Below are 27,908 nucleotides of genomic sequence, written 5' to 3' on the forward strand. Positions count from 1 at the left end.
TTAGTCCTTGAAAACAGGAGTTATCGACGTTCCCTTGTAGAAAATGTTCCGAGCGTTGTCAGGGCTGTTGGCTCTCTCTGGAATCAGGATGATATTATTGCCTTTTCTCCGCAGCGTGGACTCACGACTGGAGGCGACAGAGGCGGTTTCTGAAACGCTTTCTCCGGCACCACCTCCTCCACCACCTCCTCCACCACCTCCTCCAGATCCAGAACCACCACCATCCCCTGGAGTGACCCTAATGGTAGAGAGGCCCTGGGGGTGGAGCCTGTGCTCTGACTGGCCAGTGTTCTGGGTGTGAACAGTAACTATGGGTGGGGTGCTAACGGTAGCAGTGGTGGTTACGATGTGATTGCCATGCTTCCTCTCAATGGACCCTTCGCGTAACGAGTCTGAGCTTTCTGAGTCTCTGTTTAGATCATTGAGCTCAAAGGATTGCCTCAAACTCCCGCCTCCTCCTCCTGATCCTCCTCCTCCTGATCCTCCTCCTACTCCACTAGTGCCTGTACCTCCGCAAGCTCCAGTGCCATGATCCAGGGACCGCCACCTCCATGATCCACTTCCATCTGTGGATGGAGCTTGGATCACCGGCTTGTTGTTTTCAGGGTGGGCCTCTACTCTGACAATTGCTCCGGTACTCCCTGAAATACTGCCTGTGTTGCTACCCAGTGAGCTGGGCCCTGTGGTGCTAGTGGGGTCTTGATCAGTAAGTGCTCTGTAGCGAGCAGAGCCCTGGCAACTCCCAATGGTGCTGCAGCCTATGCTGCTCTCGTCTAAGCTCTTAGAGTGGGTCTGTAGTAGGCCCTGCTGCTTGGACATAGCAATGACTTGCATGATTCGCGGCTGGGTGTGCCCATTATCGTTAGTCCTGCAGGTTAGTCCCGCAGTCTTCTCTGCTGCCCTTTGCCAGTTTGCCTGGACAGTGCTGTTTACTGTTGACACCCCTTCACTTCCTCCTACTACCATCCTCTGAGAGGTGGCGTTGTAATTCTCATGAGCTTCCTCTGGTATGTGGACAAGCTGTGACGACCCAGGTCTAGACTGCATGGATATCCTGGCTCCTCCGGTGATGCCACTGCAGTTACTGGGCAGGGTTGTACTAGCACCTGTGGCCAGTTTGGACATGTATGCATGACCATCAAAGCCTCCATTCAGGCCCATAGCTAATGGCTCAGAGCTGGATCGGAGCTCCATACTGCCATGGTGGTGCGGATGCTGGGAGGACTGGCCAGATGACGAATCTACAGAGGAGGAGAAGGAGTCTGGGACCTGCAGGGAGCATTTGTGGTTGTTGTTCTTACTTTTCCATTGAGATAGAAGCTGTTTTGAGCGGCTGGAGTCCATGGAGGCATGGTGGAGGGTGGCAGCATGACGTCTGGCTGCTTCCTCATACGCTGCCATTGCCTGGGGGGTATGGACCCGAGGAAGGGTGTGGCTAAAGGTCATGATGGCGTCTTTGCTCTGAGGGCTGCGGGGGGAGATCACTTCCACATCTGCACTGGAATGCTTCAAACTGTCATCGGGCCTTTGCTGTTGAAGGCCTCGGTGTAAGAGGCCCTCAGAGAGTGAGGTGGGTATACCAGACTCCCCTGCCATGCTGGCCTTCATTTGCAGGTGGTGGAGTACGGCCTCCTGGCTTATGTGGGGCAAGGAGCAGGGAGGGCGGTGAAGCATTGGAGGGGGACTGGCACTGGCCTCCTCACTAGGCTGAAAATTTCCGACTGCATACAAGCCCTAGCAACAGAGGAAACAGAAACATTATGTCCAGTGCAACATTGTACTTGCATATATGCACATTTTTCTTGATACCCTAAATTGTGTATGTCATGGGCTCAACCAAACCGAGGGCATTGGGGGATTACATGTTATTTATGAATTGACCAAATTATGCTTTCCTAAAATTAAAGGGTCAATTTGATACCAGCTCTGTGTCAGGGCAGCATGTGCAGATGAACAGTTCTTGGCTTCTCTCTTTGGCAGAAATCCCTGTAGAGTGGTGCAGCCGAGGTCCACTGAGATGCGCCAAAGCCCCCCCACCACCACCACCTGCATTGTCCAGGCGATCTCGGCGGACCTCCAATGCATGCACCACAGAGAGCTGGATCTACATCAGGCAAATATAGGACATAGCATCAATTTTCTTTCTTCTCTGGACTTAAAGGGCAACACTTTACATAATAGTACCTATCTTGTCCCCTAAGGTCTTTTTAGCTATGCCAGCAGCACGCCTCTATGGGGGCAATGTCTCTCAGTTTGTCAGTCGACTACTTTGGTCCAGACTGAAATATCTCATCTTTAATTTGATTGATTGATGTGAAATTAGCTCCTCCGAATGATGAATCCTAATGACTTCCATTATAGACTGCTGCTCCCAGAGTTTGAAACAAACTTCAGACAGGACTTCTGAACTTAGAACCAATGGACTGTTGATGGGACGGGCCCTTACCAGGTAGACAGCGATAGCCCCTCCAAGCAGGAAGCCCAGGTAGACATCAATGGCGTGGTTCTTGTACTGAATAATCCGGGTCAGACCGCAAATGATGGCACAGATAATGAAGGAGAAGACCAGTAGAGGCTTGAGAAGCTTGGATGAGTCCGTCAAAGTGCTGTTGAAGTACATCTGATGACACATGACACAGTGTGTTAAAGCGGTGTGCTCTTCCATAACCCCTCCCAGGCAGCATTGTTTATTTAGGTGGATACAAAATACAAGAGCTATCATCTCCTCTGATGTGGACATTAGTAATATACTTTCTGACTTCTGCTAGTGTAAGTAAACATGGCCAATCACTGTAACATTTCACTTGGGACTCCCAGAGTCCTAACCTGACTCCGCCAGATGGATTGATTCGCATTTGCTCAGCATATCCATCTGGGAACTCTCATTTTGGAGATCTTTTGGGAAGGAGCGAAAATACTGGTTGCTGATTGGATAAACTATGAAGTTCAACGAAGCGTATCACGAGCTAACATCGTCGAGGCAAAGCTCAGAAAGAAAACAACATGTCGGTAAAGGATATTTGCCGAGCACAATTTCAGGAGCCCGGTCCATATTCAAACAGAAGGATCCACTAGGAAAAAACGTAAGCGGATGACTTGCTCAATAGCTACGCTCATCTTAACCGCAGAAGCCGCCATGTTGTTTACACTGTCAAGAACAGTCGCGTCTCGTTGCGTCCCACTCACACTCAAAACCAACACTGATTGGTTCGGACGCTGGCCGCACGTTACCAGACTGATCTGCGAGTAAAATACAATGGAGCTCAGAGATCAGGACGGTCTTGCGAGGCTACCAGAGTCCCAAATTTCATCACAATGGCAATATATCGCTTCGTAATACTTCAATTTAATGTATATTTTTAGATCATATAACCATGTGTACAAGTACTAGGGTTGTGAGTTTGATATTAAATGTATTGGTAATATCTTAGTATATTTTATCACAGTATTATTAATATTTTATTACTACTGAAAAGGGAAAATGGTCCTATGTGTGGATTATATCGAGTGAAGCACAAACGGCGTCGAGAATAGAGCCATGTTGAAAAGTTAATCTTGGCCCTCTTCCACCATCCACCACTCAGTGTTTGACTGTATCATTAGACGCTTCATGGAAGGATGAGCAGGGTTAAGTGTTTGTGTGGGCTCAAACTATTACTCACCGAAACATAGACAGCAGCAAAGGATGCCAGGGTAGCGTGCTGTGAAGGGAAGGATTTTCTACAAGAGATAAAAGGACAGAAATAGACTCAGCCACGTGTCACATCTGTGTGTGTGTGTGAGTCAACAGGAGGTGGGGAGAGGGTTTAACCACAGTCAACAAAACACAGGCATAATGACATACCTCAAATGCTACCCTGCACCCACACTGGGATGTTATGCGTAGAGTGATTGACCCAAATTAGATGCATTGTTTAATGCTCCTCCAGTTTCTTCATGGAAATATTTTAACAAAGCCAGTAAGACAGCAATGAAGCTGATTTTTACATAGTAGAGCCACTAGCAAGTACCAGTGAAACATATCTGATGTCCAGTCATATACTGGAGTGTAACAGCACATGTATTCATTCATTCATTCATCTTCAGCCGCTTATCCCGGGGTCGGGGTCGTGGGGGTGCTGGAGCCGATCCCAGCTGACATCTGGCGTGAGGCGAGGTCCACCCTGGACAGGACGCCAGTCTATCGCAGGGCACATAGAGACGAACATAGACAGACAACCATTCACACCTAAGGGCAATTTTTTTAGAGTCACCAATGAACCGAACACCTGCACGTCTTTGGACTGTGGGAGGAAACCGGAGAACCCGGAGAAAACCCACGCAGACACGGGGACAACATGCAAACTCCACACAGAAAGGCCCAGGCCACCGTGTAGCCCCCAGCAAATGTATGTAAATGGTATATTGTTATGAATGCTATAGTCATTGTTTCTAAATACTAAGAAATCAGTTATAATAAATATGAAGACATATGTACAGGGGAGCTGGTATTAATAGGCTAACAGGTCCAGGATTGTTTTGGTGGACCGTGGAGCAGGAACAGCACCACAGAAGAGAAACACAGGATATGTCTTCATGGGCTTATTTTCTAGAATAGAAAGGCGCTGTTTAAATGCCATTTACCATATTTTAGGAACTAAATTCTTAGTTCTTAGAGTTAAAAAGGCTTCTGGAAAAACTCCTTCTATGGAAATGCACTATTTTGTCTCGTCTTTATTAGTCAGTTGGTGCTTCTGCTATTAAAATGGGTTAGTAATACTCCTGGTGCACAGCCACCGCAAAAAAACAGCTTTCCATGCTTCTCTGCAAACAAAATTGAAGCTAAATCCGCCAAAGAGACAGTGGGGGACAGTGTTTATGCCAGCAGCAGTAGACGCCTATATTTAGACGCCTGTAGTCTGCAGCCAAAACTACTTGTGTCCAAAATTCATGGGACAAACCTGAAATCATCCCCAGGTTTACAATGAAGAGGGCTCTTACTGACAGTCAAACCTCTGCTCCTGTTTTTTTTAAGAACACAGTGACTCATCACATTGTACCCTAAAGCCCTTTGACCACAGGACAAAAACACAAACACTAACTTCTGTTTTTTGTCTTCAGTGGGAAAGGTAATGATCAGCATTCATTCCCGAACAAATGGCTCGGCAGCAGTCATGGGCATTAATCGGCTCCAGCTCTGATGGCAGTGATAGAAACATAACATCCACATTCTGGTAACACAAGTGGCCTCCGTCTGTAACTTCTGAGACTCGCACCTCAGCCACAAACTGTGTCTGTCACAACCCAAGCATCCCTCAAACATCAGTCCGAATGACTCTGCAGCGAGTTTGAAAGAGAGACCGAATAATTAAAGCTGCAGTCGGCAAGTCTGGCAGATCGAGTTGACTCAGTCAAATTTCGAATGTTTCCAACTCTCACCCCCTCCCCCTCTACCACCAAGCTCCTCCGCTCCCTCCCATCGACTGCTCGTCAGTGCGCGTGCACCAGATTCCTGTGAACGCGCCCGTGTCTTCTCTCATCAATAAACAGCATGGAGTACACGCGAGAAGGAGGTAGACTGGCTAACTTACTCATAGATAGCAACTGCTAAGGTCATTTAGCGTACACCTAGCTTGAGGCGTGTGCCTGTGATATTGTAAATTGTGTGAGGGGGAAGGGGGATCTGTGGCGTGTGCAGGAACTGTGAACTGCGCTGAGTGGACAGGATGATACAGGATTTTTGCAAAAGAAACAACAGGCTCTACGTGCACATAGAGGCGCGTTTTTTTTTCTAAAATCGGATGATTTATCTTGTATCGGAGCGTCGGCTTCAGTGAATATGATCAAACAAATGTTGCCCATAGAAGAAACCTTAGCCTTCTTTGCTGTTTTCCTGTTTTTGTGGCATTGAACCTGACAAGGAAACGGTATACTGGTCTACTGGCAATGGACTAGGAGTCTATAGCCTTCTTTTGGAGGGTTTTGCCAAGTTCAAAAAATCTGCATACACGCTCTAATTTTGGTGGGAAAAGGGTATAAGTAAAGGGCTTCTGTTAGATACAAACTTCAATCAGACTTAAACAAAACAAGTGCGGCTCCTTGGATCTCTCAGTGGGACTCTCTGTCTTCACAAATGCCTCCTTACCTGCCCTGGATGATGGCTGCGGGGTCGGCCCCTGAGCAGATGTCCTCCATGATGAAGGGGTTCTTCTCACAGCTGACGTTGAGCGTGGTGTAGTTGGGTTTACACACGGTGAGGAAGTACGGCGTTGGGTATCCCGTCATCAGTTGGAGGATGTCGGTGATGAGGGCCGTGGCACAAAGACCGAAAGCATGAACGCCTGAGGGTAGAGGACGTGATGTAAATGTTTGCTCAGAGGAGAGACTTTGAAAGATGACCGTTTGCTATGTGTCTAAATACGTTAATTGAACATCATACGAACAACTTTGTCATCTGTCACCCACCAAACATGGTGTACACGGTGTTAAAAAGGAAAAAAGTCAGTGTACCAACGAAGCGAACAGCTCTGCGTATGAAGGAGTTGAAGTTGCAGCCGGCGGCGTTGATGTTGGCCTCCGCCCCGACACCATTCTTCCTCCGAGAAAGACAGCAGAACAGGATGGCCTCTCCGATCATTATCTGTTAGCAAAAAACACAACAACACGTGTGTTAGCATGCAGAGGTGGGTGACATGGCCCTGGTTTCTGCAAGTATGGTTCAATGAAATATACAGTATCTCTATGGTATGGTGGACCAGTCCCAGCCTGGTCCTGGTCCTGGTCCTGGTCCAGTCCCAGCCTGGTCCTGGTCCTGGTCCTGGTCCAGTCCCAGCCTGGTCCAGTCCCAGCCTGGTCAGATGCGTACATGAACTGATGAAGCCTCTTGGATGAGAGGTGAAACGTCTTCCTAGACAAATAACCAAGTCCAGCTGCTTTGGACTGAAATTGCTTTGAGGATGACGACGACCTGGACAAATGAGAACATTCACAGGACTATCTCTATGGTATGTTTGGATTGCATCATCATAATTTATTTTATAAATATGTTGGGCCCCACCAAAATTTTCATACCAAATATCACCACTGCATACACACAAATACACACTTCTCCAGAAGTGACACATGGCGTTGCAGTGGGATACCTGGCTGTCTGCACAGCAACTACCTATATCGGCCCTGCCCAGCTGCACACTCGACAGTTATATCAGCAGTGTTTATAACTCTGTCTGTACATTCAGCTTGTTTCCACCCTTTACATCACATCCTCTATTCTCAGGCGTTCATGCTTTGGGTCTTTGTGCCACGGCCCTCATCGCCGAGATGCACGGAGAGAGGAAAAAGGAAGGCAGCAGCAGTGATGGCCAGAGAGAGGGATTAGGAGCAGAGAGGAGAGCCCTCGGGGATCTGCATGATACTGAAACCAACACACTGTACTGTACTGAAGAGTCTCACTAAACCAGCGCTTTTCCGGGAAATGGATTCCCTATTTTTCTCTTGCAAAGGGGAAACAGCCATTTTAGGTCAATTTCTCTGTCTGATTTACAGACTAGAGGTTTCTATTGAGAGGCCATCACATTTGGTCATTTCTACTGTTTCACTGACAGTGTGTATTACTCCTTTAATGCCCTCCAAGGACAATCTTTGCATTTTTACTTGTTTTTTACATCTCATCCCATCTCATCTTCAACCGCCTATCCGGGGTCGGTTGCAGGGCAGAGCTTCAACACTTCTGTAGTGAGCGCTGACACTGACGAGGTCTGTCCACACACACTGCTTGTGTTCTGGATCTTAGACTAATACAACATCTCATCTCATCTCATCTCATCTCATCTCATCTTCAGCCTCTTATCCGGGGTTGGGTTGCGGGGGCAGCAGCTTTAGCAGGGGACCCCAAACTTCCCTTTCCCAGGCCACATAAACCAGCTCTAACTGGGGGATCCTGAGGCGTTCCCAGGCCAGTGTGGAGATCTAATCTCTCCACCTGGTCCTGGGTCTTCCCCGAGGCCTCCTCCCGGCTTGACGTGCCTGGAACACCTCCCTAGGGAGGCGCCCGGGGTTCATCCTTACCAGATGCCCGAATATATACAAATATATATACATATAGATACAGAGAGAGAGAGACCACACAGTCTAGCAGGTTTACCATGCTCACCATCTTGATGGGGCTGTCATTAGATCTGAAGATATTTGGTCATAAACCATAAAACGTTTTGGGCCTGATGGTGGCACCCGAGGGAAAGACAGAGGATCATCAAAGGCAGCAGGCTTAATTCTCTGAGGAAGAGAGATGTCTGTACAAAATGTCATCATCCAATAGTTGATGAGTGAGTGAGGACATGCTGGCATTTCCATTCCAACAGACACATCAAGCTCACACCACAGCGACAGTGTCAGATATTACAGAAAAAGTATATTGCAAGAATTACAATCACTTGCTAATACTGTGGTTCATTTGGCTTTCTTAGCCTTTTCCTGAACTGAGTTGGAGTAACTCAGTCAAACAGGTTTTTTCCCATAAGCCTTGAGGGAGAGCAGCAACTCTATTAGTGACGGTCAAGGACTGTAACACAGAGGACAGGAAGGCCTCAGGTCTTGTGCTCCACAAGGTGATTGGAGATGAGAAATGATGCACTATCAGCTGATACGGGGAGTCGGAGTCTATTGATATGTTAGGGTACACATTTTTTAAAAAGCCTGTTGGACTAATATCAGAGGGTTGTGCTGTGTGAGATGTGCATGGCTTAGATCCACGGAGTTTACCCTCGTTAAGGTGGTGAGACTTCTTGGCTTCAGATAGTGAGCTTTGGGGAAAACACAGTTTAGCTTCTCTTCTGCCAAACATGACAGTCCGTGCATTTACATGCACATCAGTAACCTGAAAATGGTCTTACCCCGGTTAAGGGAGTAATGGGATTGTTTAAGTTCCCCTCGTATACATGAAAGGGGGTCAAATGGAAAAAATGATGGAGTAACTCGACCTCTGGTACAGTAGGTGGCTCTGCAGTAGCATGAGAAGAGTCCCAAAGCACCAACAACGTAGTTAGTGAACCCAGAGTTTATTAAAAGAGTGTTTTAAAGACTTAGCATCTGGCCCCTGTACCAGCTCCTCTCATAGTAAAGTCCATTCAAGTGGATTACCAAAGTCAGTCCCAAAGGAAGGAGCCCATTGGTGCTTTGTTTTGTGTGTAGGGACTCTTCTCATGCTGCTGCAGAGGTTTGCTGTTATTTTCAGCAGCATTAGTGGTTAAAAAAGACCTTTGAATGCCTTCACTGTGCTGCCCCGAGCTAATCAGTGTTAGCCACGTCCGGCTGTTAGCGACTCTCCGGATATATAATAGTTGTTACATGAAAAAATTGTCTTGACGGCTTATTTGATGAGTGTATTTGATCCAGGTCTGTTTCAAGGCATTGTGTTCAGATAACCGGTGTTTGGCCTGTTTCCATGGTGCAAGTCCCGGTGGAATGAAGCATCAGAGATTGTGACAGTGCGTTTTGCATCCTTTTGCGGACCTCTGATGCTCCATTCATCGTTAAACTGAACACAGTGGCCAACAAATTGCCATGACACAGACTGGATCAAAATGGGTAGAGTACGTCTTTAAACATCAAAGAAATCCATCCTTGAGCTTCAGTTTTGAAGTGAATCCCGCTGTATACTGACCCTCATTGAGAAAGAGGTTTCCAGTTGTTGTGAGGACATTTCAGTCAAAAATAAATGGACTTTTCTGGTGGTTCTTGCAGCCAACAACAGAGCAAGTCGCGTTCTTTGCTCCTGCCATGTCACCAGGGCCGTGATAGTGAGGCAATCACAATGGCAGACAACGAAGTAGATTCAGCAGGTGGGCAGGGATGGTCACCTAACTCAGGGGTAGGCAATTCCGGTCCTGGAGAGCCACTGTCCTGCCTGTTTTAGGTTTCTCTCTGCTCTAACACACCTGATTTGAATGATTTGCTTGTACTCAGGTGTGTTAGAGTAGGGAGAAACCTAAAACATGCAGGACAGTGGCTCTCCAGGACGGGAATTGCCCACCCCTGACCTAGCTGGTGGGGTGGGGGGTGTCTATATTAGAAAATGATTACACCTTAACAACGCCCTCTAGAGGATGTTTTGCTCAATGTAAAGGAGCATGAAAGCATGAGGACAGTGACGTTTAGAACGTTGATAATGTACATCTCTATCTACACACGAAATGGAGCATAAATGAGCCTAAAGAAGACTCTAGTGAAGAGTCCTTACGGTGATGGCAGGTCCGGCGAAGGCCAGGCTGAGCAGCATCAGGAGGGGGATGACCTCGTGGTTGGGGTCGATGTAGGGTAGGCTCAGGCTGCGGTCATGGCAGTTGAAGCCAGACTTCACCGGCTTGAACACATCCGTCCACTCCAGGAAGTAGAGACTGACCACAGATGAAACCAGGATTGGCAGCTATCGGCAGAAACAGAGAGAGACACAGAGAAAAAGATGTGAGGGACTTCAAAGCCGCAAACAGCTGAGGCAAGGAGGAGCTTTAACAGGCTGCCAATAAATAAATAGAGAAACAGGCAGTGAGTGCTGCAAATGTCCCCATAACCCTATGGTTCAATGACCATGTTAATTTGATTTGATAATGAGGACGAAGGCATGGAAAACAGTTCTCATGACCTGAGGGGGGTGCTGAGGGTGATGGAAGATGGCATTTGGAATTTATTGCCTTTATGAACATCGAGAGCTCCCGCTAAGCTCAGCTCAAGTCTTCTCTATGAATCCTCCTCATCCTAACAACCATTAGAAACGGCTAGTTCATGTCTATTACAGCCAGCTTGAGGTCTTTAAATCATAAAAGACCAATCGCAGCACAGCGGTTCATTCCCAACCTTGAAATGAAGTTAGAGTAATAAAGCTAGTGTTGATCTCTCCGTCGGTCTGTGGAAGATAGCGAGGGATCAACTCTGCAGAGGCTGCCTGGTGATATAAGTGCTTGCTTTAGGCGTGCTGAATGGCTGACCGCAGTTATGTCACCACTGACCTGTCACAGTGTCGTGTCACCAGTCCTGGTGTGAGTCTGAGAGAGCAGAGCTGTGGAGCTGAAGGACTGATGAAGTAAGTTCAACCAGGAAGATTATCTTATGTTACCAGTGTTGGGTAACGTTACTTTTAAAAGTACGCCTACCTATGAATGTATTGACCATCTTATGTGCAACCTTTGGCTGCTAACAATCTGACAACGAACGCCCCGCGATCCCCTTCCGGTGCAGGTGCAGGTGGTTGTAGTTCAGTGGTGCTTGCAGGGAATTACTAAAATAGTTTAAAAGTAACAGATTACTTATTTGAAAACATACCTAAATAACTGATTCTTTGAATTGCAAAACTAACGCATTACATTACCCGTTACAAACAAAGCAAGTAATCTTAGTACTCTTATTCGTCTACCTCCTACACCAGGGGTAGGCAATTCAGGTCCTAGAGAGCCACTGTCCTGCATGTTTTAGGTTTCTCCCTACCCTAACACACCAGAGTCTGACAATAATCAAACTGTGACGAGCTTCAGCTGCTTGATAACGAGCAAATCATTAGACTCAGGTGTGTTAGAGCAGAGAGAAACCTAAAACATGCAGGACAGTGGCTCTCCAGGACAGGAATTGCCCACCCCTGCCCTACACTGTATGTTACCCACTCACTCTCTCTCCCTCTTCTCCTGCTTCCCCAATAGTGTCCCACTGCAGAGCTCCAGGCTCAGGCCCCCTCCGGCGCTGGGACCCTTGGTGGAAAATCACCACTGGGGGTCTCCAAATCAAAACATGACACTGTCGTGAAGTAGTGCACATAGGATCATAGGTGTTGAATTGTTAAGTGCAGATGAAAACCTCAGGCAGAGATAATGTTCATGGAGTTAATGCGTTAAATTCATTCATTCATTTCATTGTAATGACATAGCCTCAGTGTTCTATCTTTGTGGTGGTTATCAGCGGAGCATGCCCTGCGATAGACTGGTGTCCTGTCCAGGGTGGACCCCGCCTCATGCCTGATGTCAGCTGGGATCGGCTCCAGCCTCCCCGCGACCCCGATCCCGGGTTAAGCGGTTGAAGATGATTGAATTAATGAATCATGGGTGAATTAGCCATCTAACTAACCCTTTTCTTAAAAAAAGGTCCGATGTTTCCCGGTCACAAACAAAGCGGGGAACAAAGGTACACTCCAGTCCATCTCCAGTCCTCCAGCTCTCATCCCGACGATACCCTACTAGCCGGATGGGGAGTGCGCTAGCCAGCTAACTTGCTAGCTTAACGTCACCATTAGATGAGTCGACTACCTATACAGCTACTGTACTGTAGCTACAGTATGTGGTGAACCCTGTTATCCATGGTCGAAATCTAATCAATCTCTTTGAGTATGTTGAACACCACTAAGCTAAGCCACATGACCTCCACCAGTAACACCAAGGTAAACAGTACAACCCTGGGGCACCCGGTGGCTCAGTCATCAGAACAGACGCCCTATACACAGAGGCTAAACGTCCTCGCTGCAGCAGCCAGGGTTTGACCCCTACCTGCGGCCCCTCTCTCCCTCTTTCTCACCACATTTCCTGTCAACATCCAGCTCTTCTATATGGATAAAGGCATGAAAGGCCAGACAGATAATATAACACAAGGTTAAGGTTGTATTTTTTACCTTTGTTAATTATTCATTATTCGTTGAGGTCGTGTGGATTATCCAAACAAATGAACTTTGAGTCATGCTATTGTGTCCTGATGTTTAACATTTCCGACGTCACTGCTCTCTCCAAGCCAAGACCCAAGAGGTCAAACAGAGGAGGCGGGCCTTAACATGGAGCTCTGCAGCCAGACCCTTCACCTTCTTCCTCTTATCAGCTTATTACGGTTCAGTTAAACCAACCAGATTCTGCCAATCACACTCTTTGCTGTCAACATTTAAATCTGTTCCCTTCTCTGCTGCTGTCATCTGCCGCTGTAGTTCACTCCTCAATTCAATTCACCTCCATTTGACATCACAATGGAGTCTAATCACCAAAGACCTTTCACGATCATCTTCATCGTGCGTGTTTAATTGTTAATTTAAATGAAGTCTCTCCTGATTGAAACTGTTTTCACCAGAAAGACCAATAAACTCTGGGGCTGTTTTGTGGACAAAGAAGGTTTTCACTAGTCCACAGAATAGCTACTTATCACAAGTACGTATATAGAACGAGGATCACTGGAAACACCGAAATAGTGCCTGTTCATTTCACTGAAAGCTGCTTAACCAGAGCATTTTCTCTGTGGCTGGATGAGTCTGTGTTGTGCATCAGTGGCTCTCTAATTGAACTGTTTTTGAGTGATTCAACCTTACATACCGCTTAAAGCAGCTTAACTGTTCATGCACGCCATGCTATTTTCACACATATCATAGTGTGTTACTATATGGAGGCAAGCCGCACAGTTAAATGTAAATCACTGCACAAACAAGCACTGAAAAGAATGGATCAAAAACAAGAGAAATGGCACCACTGGATAGTTTTTCTTCATCACATCGATTTTCAAATGTGTGAATAATCTTTACCATTAGTTATTAGTAACATAAGACCTTATTCAACCCTCCTACACCCCTTCACCTCACATCGAGTTCAATTCGATTCAGAGAGATGTAAACATTCGAAGTTCGTCAACTCGTCAACTCGATCTGCCAGACTTGCCGACTGCAGCTTTAAAATAATCCTAATATCACTAGCAACAAGTTCTTACTCAGTGCGTCTACATGCAGTTTGTAAACACGATTTTGTTCAGGTTAAGGTCACACTCCGGTTTCTCAAACACCACGTAAACACCAGAGTTTTTATACCCCGGTTAACAGACCTAGAGAACTCCTTCAGTACCCCTATTATTCTTGTATGTACACATCTTAACCGGAGTAATATCGGGTTTTGCGTCTGCACATGCTCCGTAGGATATAACTCCCCCTACCCACTCCGCGGTAATGGCTTTTGACCCGGAAATAGAATAAACCCAGCCTGGTCTCACCAAAAGGCGTGTGAATGACACGCTATTTCTCTCAAGCCATCTCGTGTATAATTACAACGCATTTCATGATTTTTGCGTGTCATTTCACGCCATATAGTCTCAATTGACTTGTATTGTGCAGAGATGGCGTTGTTATTTCACACACAAATGTCATTGAGGGAAAACCCACGTGTTCGTATTTCTCCACCACCTTGCGGAGAAATATGAAATGGTGGAGCTTTCTGTCAGAGGGTTGTTTTTAAATCAATATTTCATGTGAAGGATGGCTGAAATAACGGGCATGAAATGCCCTAACCCTAACCCCTAACCCTAACCCTAACCCTAACCCTTACCCTAACCCTAACCCTAACCCCGGGGAACTACGGGCGTTAAATTACACGCGAAAAGCTTAATATGCGTAGACATGCACGCGAAAAGTCATGAAAGTCATGAAAAGTGGCGTGCTATTTATACGCCCTCCCATGAGACCACGTAGATAAACCAGGAACCGACGGCGCCGAAGAACACATGATAAAACAACAACAATAGAGCATTACCTTTAAACCGAGGGAGGACTTCACCATGGCAACTAACATCACTACCACGAAGATCTGTATCTGTCGTAATTCTGTCCAAAAGTCGCCCGTTTGTGATTTTGACGAAGGTGAACCAGGAAAAAAGGCAGCATTCAGACCGACTGTGTGTTGGCGGAGCACCACCTTGTTTTATAACCCTCCATAAAGAACACACACACACACACATCATATAATGAGGATAGCGATGGGCTGAAATGGCATGACTGAGGTGAGTAAATGAGACATACAAGCCAATAAAACACTGGTAATAACACTGTATATCTCTTGGGGGAAATGTGTGCACCTAAAATTGCTCATTGCGACTTAACAAGAAAGCTGAAAACGCCAATATCGAAGACACACGCCGACACTGCAGTTCTACTTTGTCAAGATTCTTCCCAAAAGTTTTCTAACACCCTCCCCAGGCGCAGAGAAGTGAGGTGCTTGTGTAGGCAGAAAGATGATGTGTAATTGAAGGTGTCCACGGAGGATTGCAGTCGGAGCTGAATGTGGCCTGGAGCATCACATGGGCTTGATCAAGAAGCTTAATACCCTGAGTCACTGGGACACAGAGGAGCGATGCTCGCTCAGCTAATGCTCAGTGGAGCAATGTGACTGGGGAGGGCCTCACAAGGAGCCCAACCCAGGGGGGTCTCTTCAATTCAACACACTCCTGCTGGGAGTCAGGCCACTTATACACACACACAGCCACACAGACGGCCTCTGTTTGCAGACTTCCTTCCTTTTGATTGTCTCAATAGTTTTGCTGGCTTTCCATCCTGGTTTTGAACCAATCCATTTATTCAACACTAGCACGTTAGCATATTTGGAGAGATAGGGGCACAATGAAAAGACAGTTGGAAGACAGGAAACAAGTGTGAAGGAGGTTGAGGATAAAAACATCCTCACACTGGATGTCATTGGATTCCTGTTGCACATCCAGGAGCTCTTTCTCACTGTCCCATAAAAGGGGAGCGTCCCAATTCATATTCAATCTCAGCAAACGCTGGTTAGACCCGGTGTGGAGGTCTTTGAGAGCAGTGGCGTATCTGTCGTTGTGGCAGGGTGGCATATCTAGGGTAGCCAGTGTTAAGTTAGTTACGTTAACTACGTTATTAACCTTGAGGATGGTTACAAGGGGTGGGTAAAATGTTGATTCTTATATGCATTGCAATATGGTATTTCCCAATTCCATATCATTCATTCATCTTCAACTGCTTGTCCCTGTCGGGGTCGCGGGGGGCTGGAGCCGATCCCAGCTGACATCGGGCGTGAGGCGGGGTCCACCCTGGACAGGACGCCAGTCTATCACAGGACACATAGAGACGAACAGAGACAGACAACCATTCACACCTACGGGTGATTTAGAGTCATCAATGAACCGAACACCTGCACGTCTTTGGACTGTGGGAGGAAACCGGAGAACCCGGAGAAAACCCACGCAGACACAGGGACAACATGCAAACTCCACACAGAAGGGCCCCAGCCGGGAAGCGAAACCTTAACCTTCTCGCTGTGAGGCGACAGTGCTAACCACCAACCCACCGTGTCACCCTCCAATTCAATATCGACCAAACTACGTTTATTCAAACACAATAGCAGCTGAAGCGAGCAGCAGCAGCAGGACTGTCACCTGGGAGAATGGGGTTCATTTCCCGGGATATGGCTGTCCTGGTGGCGTCCATCTCTTGGACATAAAAAAAAAAAAAACACGGGCTTTTTCTAACCCTAACCAAGTTGTTTCGATGTCTAACCCCAACTGTCACCTTTTGCAGGCTAAAACTGGTCACATAACAGTGTCTTTGGTGCATTGTCATCCTGGACCACTTCCGGCCTGCTTTTGGCGATTTACTTCCATCACAGTTCATCTTTGGTCCAACTGTCGCTCGCTGTTTTACCAAAATCTTTGCATATCTTTTCGTATGACATCCTACAAACCTGTTCATGAAGTGATTATCCTATATACTATCTACTCTTAATTTCTCCTGGAGTCAGTTTGTCCTCAACCAGCACAATTATTCCACTTATTTTACTTTAAGAGTTATCAGAAGGCACTACGTTGTAAATGTCTGTCATCTACACTTATATTGAATTAATATCAAAGCATTTAGATCATGGGTGTCAAACTGATCCAGTAAAGGGATCGTGTCTGACTGCGTGTCCAGAGAGCTTCCACAGGTCCCTAAAACACAACAAGACCCTTAGATACAGCACAAGTCTCCATACGCAGGACAGGTTGATTCAGACTTAGCAGCACACAGCAGTGACACTTAAGCCATAAAGTTAGTCTCCTGGTAGTGCAGGGGTGTCAAACTGATCCAGTAAAGGGCCGTGTGGCTGCAGGTTTTCATTCCAACCAGTCAAAAACACACCTGATCCAACAAATCAACTGTGTGAAGACAGTTCAGGTGATGGAGTAAGTCCAGTCAGGTGTGTTCTTGCTCGGTTGGGATGAAAACCTGCAGCCACACGACCCTTTACTGGATCAGTTTGACACCCCTGATTTAGATCAATATCGAATCGATATCAAATTGAATCGATGAGCCCTCGTGGTTACAAACCTTGACTATAATAATGACAAAAAGGACGATTCAATAATAAGTAATACAGAAAGGAGGCATACCAGAATTCATAACTCTCATATCTATTTTGGTACATTGTGCCAGGCGCTATTTACATCTTATGCATTATTGCAAGTTATTGTGCATGTCCCCATTTACATTATGGAACATGTTATTCCAGTTTTACTCCGGTGGTGTGGTGTTGTGTGGAGTGTTGTGATGATGTTGGGGGAGCGGTGTTTTGTGGAGTTCAGCTCAGTGATGGCTCCGGTGTAGAAGCTGTCTTTGAGCCTTGAAGTGCAGGACTTAAATGCCCTGTAGCGCCCTGCCAGATGGCGGCAGAGAGAAGAGACGCTTCTGGCTCTGCAGAGGCAGTGGGATCTGAAGATGTCTTTCAGTGAGGGCAGGGGGGAGTCCTCCTGCTGTCTTCTCTGGGCTGTTTATGACTCCCTGGAGAGCTCTTTTGTCTGCTTTTGAACAGCTGGCATACCCTACTGTAATACCGAATGTCAGCACACTCACAGAGTTACATAGTTAAATTCAATATGCTTTATTGGCACGAGTGTAGCAAAGACAATATCTACCAAGCAGTGTGACTGTAAAAGGAGACGAGCTTCAGAGACAGGTTGGTTTCCCTCAGTGTCGTTAGGAAGTAAAGGCACTGTTGAGCCTTTTTAACAAGAGCAGTGGAGTCGACTGTCCATGTGAGGTCCTCTGTGATGTGTGTTCTTACACCCAGTAAAGGTAAGTCTGTAACCCTCACCCAGAGCACTCAACTTAAGCAAGGAAAGCAATGGTCACTTCATGCCCCAGGACAACAAACAGGGGAAAGAGGAGTAAAAAGAGATCCGACAATCCCCTTTGAGGTGACGCGATACTTTGTACTTCTACTGCGTCTCTAAAGAGGCTTATAAAGCGTAGTAAGCTATGTATAGGAGCTTGACTTGATGAATAAATGCATGAGGCAACATGCATGCAGGAAGCTTCCTGCTTATGTTCCATGCAGCCCCCCGCTGAGCTCCTCAGCCCTCTCCCTCCCCCTCTCTCAGGTCGGTTTTATGGCTCACCGTCAGCCTCCCTCACCTCTCGTCCAGCATCTCAGCGCGTGGAAATGAGAAATATAGGTCACTGGTGTCAGCACTCGCACCGCTCATGCTCTGCAGATGAAGCTGCTCTCGGAGGGATACTGTACTCTCATACTTCAAAGCAGATTTTTCTCTGCAGGATATTTTATGTCACATCCTGTTATTTTGCAAGTGCAGCGCAATTTGCTGAGGCCAATGGCAGCTAACCATATTTGATAATAGGTCTCGGCAATATGACCGATATCTCACATCAAGATATAGGTCATTTCATATCCTGATAACGATATATATCAACATATAGCAGTAGGCTTTTAATAAAGGCCAACTGCAAAAGATATTTTTCCCAGAATCCTTCTTGCTAGCAGCAAGATGTTCTCAACGTTTGCAAAGAAAAGTAAAGTTAGAAGACGAACAGAAAACTTAGAAATCTGTGTTTATGTTCCTAAAATGTTCCTCCTTTGGGGGCGGCAGTAGCTCAGTCCATAGGTGACTTGGCTGGGAACTGTAGGGCCGCTGGTTCAAGTCCCTGGACCATGCATGCAAGGCACCGAACCCCCAACTGCTCGGGGCGCCGGTCACTGGCAGCCCCCTCGTTCTAACATCTCTCCTTAATTGCATGTGTATAGGTGCTGTCTGTGCATGTGTGTATTTCGGGCCTGTGTGTGTGTAACATGATTAATAATAAGAGTGAAAAAAATTCAATTTCCCCGTTGCGGGATAAATAAAGTAATTCTTCTTCTTCTTCTTCTTAAAGTATGTGCTCATACCTGCATCGTCTCCATTGAGCAGTTGTTCTGTTTTTCTCTCCTAGATCAAGGCGATCCAAGATGCCGTCCTGTTGAATGTGTGTCGTTTATAGTAAATTGAACTGCTCGGTATGGAGGGCCAAGTGTAAATGGATCAAAATACATACTTAAGAAATCACAAGGCTTCATAAAGCTACATGAAGCCTTTTCTTTATTTTCCTGAGATTGCGCTCCATGCTCAGGGAACACGACTAATGCTTCATGAGGCTCCGTGAAGCCTCATTTACCCATCACTAAAAATGCTGACTCATATTCTCATAAAGTTAAACAATATTGGACAGATGATGTCTTTTGTCTCTTTGTGGCCATCAGCACAACAAAGGGTGCCCTCACACTGTGCGTCCGTCCCGTGCCCCGTGCTTTAGGGTCCTTGTCCCCCCCTCCAGGCCCGTTTGTACTCACACTACCTGGGCCTTGGAGAATGCTTCTTGCTGCCTATACGTCATCACGCCGTAACACGTCACATGCATTGATGACGTCATGGCGATGCGTGGCTTTGTTTCCAAATCTTTCCATAGACCTCGGAGTTTTTGTGCGTCTTGTCGACTGTTTTTGAATCTTTTCATCGACCTCCGCATCACACCAACGTGAACCTTTCACCGCCATTGTTTGAAATGTCCGCGCATGGTCCCTCCTTCTTTTTTCTATGTCCCAACAGGCGCACAGGAAATTACCTCAGAGCCGCCGTAGGCCTCGTGCTCGTACACGTGCGCACGCTCGTGCTCGTACATGTGCAAACGTGCTTTACTAAAGCCCACCTCTCCCAAACAGCAAACAGGCCGTGGACGGCCAGCTGCCTGCAGCTAGGCGCGGAGCGGTTGCACTCACACTGGTCAAACGAAATAGGCTTTACCCGTAAAACCTGTTTTGGCCCGGTAAGGACGGACAGTGTGAGTGCGCCCTGAGTAGCTTCAACAGAGGGCCTTGGCTGACTTCAGGTGTTGGTTTTCAGGCACTTTTGTATTATTAAGTTGGATGTGTCACAGTTTTTAAGGGGAAGAAATCATGACTGTTTTCTCTGGTTGTAAAAAGAGTCAGAATCAATTAGAGCTTTGTAGTTGAGATGGAGAATGGAGACGCTATCCTTCTATTACCGCTACATCCATGCCCACAACCTGGCAACATGTGCGGTTGTTATAAATGGACCTAGAGAAATAGAAACTATTAAATATACATTGTTTCGGTTGATTTGAAAAACTGTTGTTATCTGTGTGATGAGACAGATACGTCACTCACGACTAGGACAGAAAAGAACATGGTTAACGTGAACATGATGCCAGAATTAGCATGGTGCACTTTTCGTAGCATTTAGCTTATCATCATAGCACATCATAGTAGGCAGCTTGATGAAATATCATATTACTCTAGATTCATTATTTGGGATCTAATCCAGACTAGGGCAAGTGGCTGTTTCTCGACTTCATCCCAGAGGTTTGGTAGAGTTAGATAATGCAGGGTATGTGTTTGAATTTTGCTTTTCAAGGGGAGAACCCCAAGACCCACGGCAGTTATAGATCTTTCCAAGTTTGCTCCCCCGTTTTAAAGCATAACCTGGCACCCGTGGCTGCAGATAGGATTCCTGTGTGCCTTGTTACGGGGGCTGGCTGCTCTACATTACTTTGGACTGAGTGGTGGAGTGCAGTGAGGCTCCACTGTGAAGCCTCGGGCTGCTTTTCTTCCAAAGTGGAACAAATGGAAGCATGAAGAGGGCTGAACCGCTGTTATCTAAAAACTGGGTGAAAACAAAAGATGAGATCACATGTATAATTGTTGGGAGGGACATGAACATTAGCCTAGATAAAGGACAAAGCTGATGCTGCATCTGCACTGTTATATCATACTTTCTGATACACAACGTTCGCCTCTTTTGAGATGGTCTCTCTTTCAGATTAGGTGGTCTTGGTCCTGCTGGGACTTGGACAGAGCGACGTGTTGAACCTGAACACACCACAGCTTGTGTTTTTCTTATGGTACTATTGATCAGTCACAGATCACGTCATAAACGAGGTCAAACCAAGGGAAAAAAGGCACACACAAAAAAGTATTTCAGTCTTGGAAGTTGCACTAGACACAGATTCTTCCACTGTGACACACTATACAAGATAAAATGACATATTGGTGTGTCTGAAAAATCAATGTCATTCCCACAGCTCCAATGGGGTTTTTCTATGGCACCTTTGTTGGCGCCGAGTCAAACCATGCCTTGCAGATTTATGTTTCCATTACCAGTTCAATGGCTAGTGCCCTCTACAGCCCTGATTTTCCTCACACTGACACATGTGGGGCGCTCCCTGACAAGCGCCCCACATCGGAGGCAAGTCTCTGTTGGCTCAGTTCGCATATCGGCACCTGAGTGCAATGTGTGAAGTGTTTGAAAGCGCAAGCTGAGCGGGTGCCTCGCGGACACATTCCTAATATCTAGTGGGCCAAATAACTGGAGCTGTCACCAATGAGAGTGCAAGGCATGTGCTAAAGGGAAACAAGGGGGAGTGGCGGCCTTTAATGATTGGCACTTTACTGTATGTGCAGCCATAGACGGACACTGCTGTCCCGGGCATTGGCATCAGAGCAGACCCGCACAGCAGCGGGGCAACGTTGTGCTTATGGCTGGGTCGGCCTTCCACTGGAGGTCCAACTGAAGTAAAGGTGCAATAAAACCATCGGGTGATAGCAATGTGTTTTTCCTATAGGCTCCGACAGCAGGCTCTGACCTAGTAGAGTGTCGCTGGTCGGCCAGGTAGTGGGAAAGCAAGTTGTGCAGTGTAACAGTGTTAACAGTACAGCTTAAAGTCTTGTAGTGTGAACTAAGGGCGCTTTCACACCAGCCCTATTTAGTTGGGTTGAATCGAAGTTGAGTGTGTGTCCTCATTTGCTACGGTTCGTTTGTGCAGGTGGGAATGCAGCGATTGTACTCGGGTGCGCACCAGAAGTCGACCGAATAGTTGGGTCGACACCTGGTAGAAGAGGCGGTCCACTTTCAAGCGAACTCTGGTGCGGTTCTTTTGGGGTGAGAACGTGATCGGACCTGGGCCCGCACTAACTGCAGAAAGCACTGGGCATTTTTGGACCAACCCAGCTCCTGTAGGCAGCTACGTGATTTACGAAATGATCAAGTACATCCCCTATCACCACGACAACAACAACAACACACCAGCATGAGTGGCCGCTCACAAACCTGGAGTAATGATGTTATAACAGAGGACCAACGCTAGAACCAGCCCCCATGTTTGTTTCTCCATTGTGTGTCACTTGTGGTGGAGGTGTTGTCTGCTGTTACTCGGTTTACATTCTCAGCGTTTCTCAGCCACTTTTCAGAAATGTTCGTTATGGGGTTGTGTTGTAAAATGCATGCCAGCACACAAAAGCACACATTTTCTAACTCTAGTAATGTATACGTTGCCTAAAATCCCTTTGAGCCTTATTCCCCCCAGATGGTAGAGACCGACCCTCCTGCCTCATGGACTACATCTGTTATCATGTCAAAAGCCCATCTCAGATGAGCCCAGGGCAGGCAGACAAACGGAGGGAAAAGAGGAAGGACGTGTCCAGAGATCCAGTCAACATGAAAGGAAAGATGCTGATAGCGAGATAGAACAATAGATGACACAGATAGAGTCTTTGCGTGTGACAGAAACAGAGGGAATGAAGGCGCGACAAAGAGAATGAAGCACACAGAGGAGGCTGCCAGTGTTAGCAGATGTAGGGCAATGGAGCATCTCTGCTGAGCCCCACTCTCCCAGAGGAGCCGAGGCTGTTTTAGAGAAAGAGAGCGCAAGGAATACTGAGACATTCTGCTCTGTGATTCATCCCTGCTCTTCCTCCACTCTGACACCACTGTTTTCTACACAAGCTTTCATTAGATTCACTGCAAAATCAGCCGTTAAGGGTGTACTCACACTGTCCTTCTGGCCGGGGGCCAAAACCGTTTTTTCAGCTAAAGCCTAGTACCTTTAAGCAGTGTGAGTGCACCCGTTCCGCGCATAACTGCGGCCAGCGAGCCGTCCACGGCTAATGTACGAGCACGAGCGTGCGCACGTGTACGAGCACGAGCCGTACGGCAGTAGCGTTATGTCCGCATGTTCGGACATGTAAATAGAAGGACGGACCATGCACGGACATTTAACAACAACAACAATGGCGGTGAAAGGTTCACGTTGGTGTGATGCGGAGGTGGAGTGTTTACTGCAGATTTGGTCGGATGAAAATATTCAAAAACAGTCGACAAGACGCACAAAAACTCCGAGGTCTACAGAAAGATTTGTAAACAAAGCCACACACACGCGATCAGTGCGTGTGACGTGTTACGGCGTGATGGCGTATGGACAGCAAGAAGCATTGGCCGGCCCTGGCAGTGTGAGTACAAACGGGGCTGGGGCGCGGGGGGAGAGGGAGGTGGAACAAGTACCCTAAAGTCCGGGTCTCGGTCCTAGCTGAAAAACCGGTTTTGGCCGCGGCCAAAAGGACAGTGTGAGTAGGCTCTGAGTGTCCACTAGGAGCAGGTTTCTACCTACCACCTTAAAACATGTAGGTGACATTAGATGAACACGACATACCACCTTAAACATGTAAGTAACGTTAGCCTCAAACCACTGGGAAATGTCCATGACTGTCAATAAAAATAACTCCCAGCCAAAGCCCAGTGGAGCCTGCTTCCATTTTTACACATCTATTATTCAAAGTGTCTCTTCTGTAGTCACTGAGGACCCACCTGGAACATTCGGGCCCAGTGGAGGGATTGTTGTCAGGAAATCACTCAGAGGAGTGTTGTGTGGCAGAAGGCCCAACACTTATCCAAATAATGAATATCTCAATTACTGCACTATAGAAGATGACAATCATGAGCCTTAGGGCGCACTCACACTGGCGTTCTGTACCGGGCCAAAACCATTTTTTCAGCTAAAGCCTAGTACCTTTAAGCAGTGTGAGTGCACCCGTTCCGCGCAAAACAGCCGACAGCGCCGCCCACGGCCCGCTTGAAAGAGGTGGGCTTTAGCAGAGCCGTTTGCACATGTACGAGCACGAGCGTGCGCACGTGTACGAGCACGAGCACGAGCCCTACGGCAGTAGCGTTATGTCTGCCTGTTCGGACATGTAAATACAAGGACGGACCATGCGCGGACATTTAACAACAACAACAATGGCGGTGAAAGGTTCACGTTGATTTGATGCGGAGGTGGAGTGTTTACTGCAGATTTGGTCGATGAAAAGATTCAAAAACAGTCGACAAGACGCACAAAAACTCTGAGGTCTACGGAAAGATCTGGAAACAAAGCCACGCATCGCCATGACGTCATCAATGCGTGTGACGTGTTACGGCGTGATGACGTATGGACAGCAAGAAGCGTTGGACGAGGCCCAGGTAGTGTGAGTACAAACGAGCTGGGGCGCGGGGGAGAGGGATGGGGGACAAGTACCCTAAAGCCCGGGTCGCGGTGCGGAAGGACAGTGTGAGTACGCCCTTAGAGCTAAATATGTGGTTTGTCCTGAAGGTAGAGAACAGGTCATGGGGTCATTACACAATCCAAGACAAAATGCTGTTCTGCTGCTCGCTCCTCCTCTCTTATTTCCTCTCTTCACTGAATGTTACCATCTGACCTTTAAAGAGGACCTATTAGGCTTTCCCGTCATTTCTGACCTATAAATATAGGTGTAATGTTTAATAGTCATGTTTAATAATACCAAAGCGTGAATAATGAAGTACTTGCATTCAGACGTGAGGCCTGCCGACCGCCTGTGTTGGCTGTGCTCAACTCTGAACACAGAGGTGCTGCATCAATGGAAATATGAGAAGTGTAATGTGTTTTTTAAAGATCACAGCATCTAAACCTGTTGTTTTTGACCCGAAAATTACAAATATGACCCTGGAAACGAGCATAATAGGGCATCTTTAGTCTGAGTTATGAAATCATACTTTATATTCTGCATCACTTTGGTCGCACTCACACTGTCCATCCGTACCGTGCCCAAACAGGTTTCACGGGTAAAGCCTGGTTCCTTTGACCAGTGTGAGTGCAACCGCACCGCGCCTAGCTGCGGCCAGCATGCCGTCCATGGCCCGTTTGGGAGAGGTGGGCTTTTGTAAAGCACGTTTGCACATGTACGAGCACGAGCGTGCGCACGTGTACGAGCACGAGGCCTACAGCGGTTCTGAGGTCATTTACTCCATTCTGGAGTGTTTACTGCAGATTTTGTCGATCAAAATATTCAAAAACAGTCGACAAGACGCACAAAAACTCAGAGGTCTATGGAAAGATTTGGAAACAAAGCCACGCATCGCCATGACGTCATCAATGCATGTGACGTGTTACGGCGTGATGACGTATAGGCAGCAAGAAGAATTCCGTACAAACGGGCCTGGAGGGGGGGACAAGGACCCTAAAGCACGGGGCACGGGATGGACGCAAAGTGGGAGTGCGCCCTTAAACCCAAACTACAAATTTCCATGCAGAGTATTTTTTTAGCCCTATTACATTTAAGTGCGGTGTAAGATCTGCCTCTTTCTGACTCTAAAGCAGTCGGCATTAAGAATTCATACGGCAGGTGAAGAGCCATCAGTCCTGATAGCTGAGGTAAAGCTCTCCGGGGATGATTGGCACGCTCTCCGCATCTATTGTGAGACATTGCTGTCACGGCTGACAGGAGAGCGGGATGGGATTGAGCTGAGCGGGCCACCAGCTCTCTGCATACCAGTCACTGACACACACACACACACACACACACACACACACACACAGAACGAGCCTGAGTTGGCCTAATTATATGCACAAGTAATGTAGCTAGTTCACCGAGTAGAATTAACTTTCAGCACTGGCCTAGTTTAAACGCTTACTGCTGTTTGTAAAAATAGATGGCATAAAATCCTTCAGTGAAGAAGAGCCGTATAAGGAAAGCTCAAGGCCGACGTTTCTCGTTCGGCCACATTACCGTTGTGAGAATGCACTGAAATGGAAATGAAAGCTTCCAAAATCGTTACCAGATCCAGGGAATCCCCTATCTGCGGGTGGCTGCGGGAGGAATCCGCGGGGCCGATGCAGTCATCCCGGCAGCGCCCATCATACAGCATTAGAGGCAACACTACACCGGCAATGCCCGTTTGATTGGAGAGCCACCGGCCAGAGGTGAATTGGAGCGTGCGTAAAGCAGGGGGGCAAGTGACAGTCACCACAAGCTGCGTGCAATCTGTGTTAACTGCTTGGAATCATTGGTGCATTTGAATTATTCTCAGATAAACCTTTTTTGACCTGATATGCTGCGTAAAACAGGAAAAACACATCATCACAGGGGTCTGGTTGACTGACCCCCGTTTAAAAACCATCACTTTTTATCAGGGTTCTGACACATTTTCCATTTTAAAACTCCAGACTTCTCCAGACTCAAATTTCCAGACCTCTCGGGCGATATAAAACATCTAAATACCAAATGTTAGATGCTTGTTGTGTAAATAATAAGCATCTAAATATCCGTACTGCGTAGGAACCCTGTATTAATGTAGTCTGTTGTCTTGCAGAGCTGTATTCATGACAAACGTAATCAAGTCCAGGTCAAGTCCAAGTCCAAGTCCAAGTCCAGGACCTGGTCAAGTCCAAGACCAGGTCAAGACCAAGACCAGGTCAAGTTCAAGACCAAGTTCAAAGGCAGTCGAGACCAAGTCTAGACCGAGTCCAGAGCAAATGGAGTCCTGTCAACACCGTAATTGGCAACAGTGTCTTTGATGATTACAAGGGTTAAATATAGTAAAACACACTATCATACATCAGAAGAGGAAGAAGAAGAAGAAGAAGAAGAAGAAGAAGAAGAAGAAGAAGAAGGAGACGAAGAAGAAGAAGAAGAAGAAGAAGAAGAAGAAGAAGAAGAAGGAGAAGAAGAAGAAGAAAAAGAAGAAGAAGAAGAAGGAAGTCAGGTGCAGAGGTTTGTTTACGTCGGTGAATGAGTCACGAGTAGAAGTTGGAGGGAAACAGGAAGCAGAATTATCCTGGGCTGATAAAAGGAGAAGGCGAGAGGACGCCGGAAAATATATATCGCCACGCTACCAAAGGTCAGTGCCACCGCCGCCGCCACCGGGTGACCAAAAATAACAACATTGAGCTAGAGCGAAACAAAACTGACTCCCCATCTCCATGCCTCCCTCCGCCCCACACACTGTGTATACTAGTTAAGACTGTACACATTGTTTGGTTATTGCTATTGTAACTGTTCACTTTCACCCTCACCACACACACACAGGCACACACACAGACACACACACACACACACACAGTCTCTCTCAGTTCTTATAATGATGGGTGCCTTCGAGGTGGCCCCTTGCCTCAGAACCCCAAATCCCTGAGTCCGCCCCTGATCCTGAGGACTGATGCTAATGGAGGTCTTCGGTTTGGATCTGCTGGAAAAGTTAATAGCAAAAATGACCCAAACGTTGCTCTTCCATCACCAGAGACACATGTCAACTGTTACCATAGCAGCACTTTACTATAGGAACAGACGCATGTGATGACAGATGGATCCAAAAACAGCATATAACAAATGGAGCAAGCAGCAGTGCGTGTATTTATAGTATGGCTCATGCAGGCAGCTACTCTGTGCAGGTATATGAATGATGGTGTATGTTGTTGGTGTTCCGTCACCTGAGCGCATTGCGTGCACGCTCCACGGGCTGGATAATGCGCTTTAATGTCCCCATTCTCCTAAACCATCTGACCTAAAACAGCACCGGCGGAGTCATATGAGGCTGCGCGCCATGCAAGGTGCATCTACAGCCCCGCTAAGGGCTCTGTGGTGATTACATCAGACTACATCCTCGCTGCTGGAGCGCTGCTGGATGAGGGACACAGACACCGGGGGAGCGTGCGGCGCGGAACCCACCTCTACGAAGTAGAAACAGGGCAGCAGGCTGACGCTGTCTTTGGTCGGGATCCCCTTCTCTCTCGCGGACAT

At 47.1% G+C, this 27,908-nt stretch overlaps 1 protein-coding gene across 1 annotated transcript; it reads right to left on the bottom strand.

Moving 5' to 3' along the window:
- plppr4b (phospholipid phosphatase related 4b) lies at window positions 1–27,908 on the bottom strand (the record flags this gene model as incomplete). The annotated part of the gene is made up of 7 exons (XM_083935878.1): window positions 1–1,734; window positions 2,447–2,620; window positions 3,663–3,720; window positions 6,125–6,320; window positions 6,490–6,619; window positions 10,217–10,402; window positions 27,837–27,908. The coding sequence occupies 7 exons, from the start codon at window positions 27,906–27,908 to the stop codon at window positions 1–3; spliced, it is 2,550 nt and encodes an 849-aa protein (XP_083792004.1).

The sequence above is a fragment of the Echiichthys vipera genome (genome assembly GCF_963691815.1).
Source record: "Echiichthys vipera genome assembly, chromosome: 21".
Taxonomy (NCBI): domain Eukaryota; kingdom Metazoa; phylum Chordata; class Actinopteri; order Perciformes; family Trachinidae; genus Echiichthys; species Echiichthys vipera.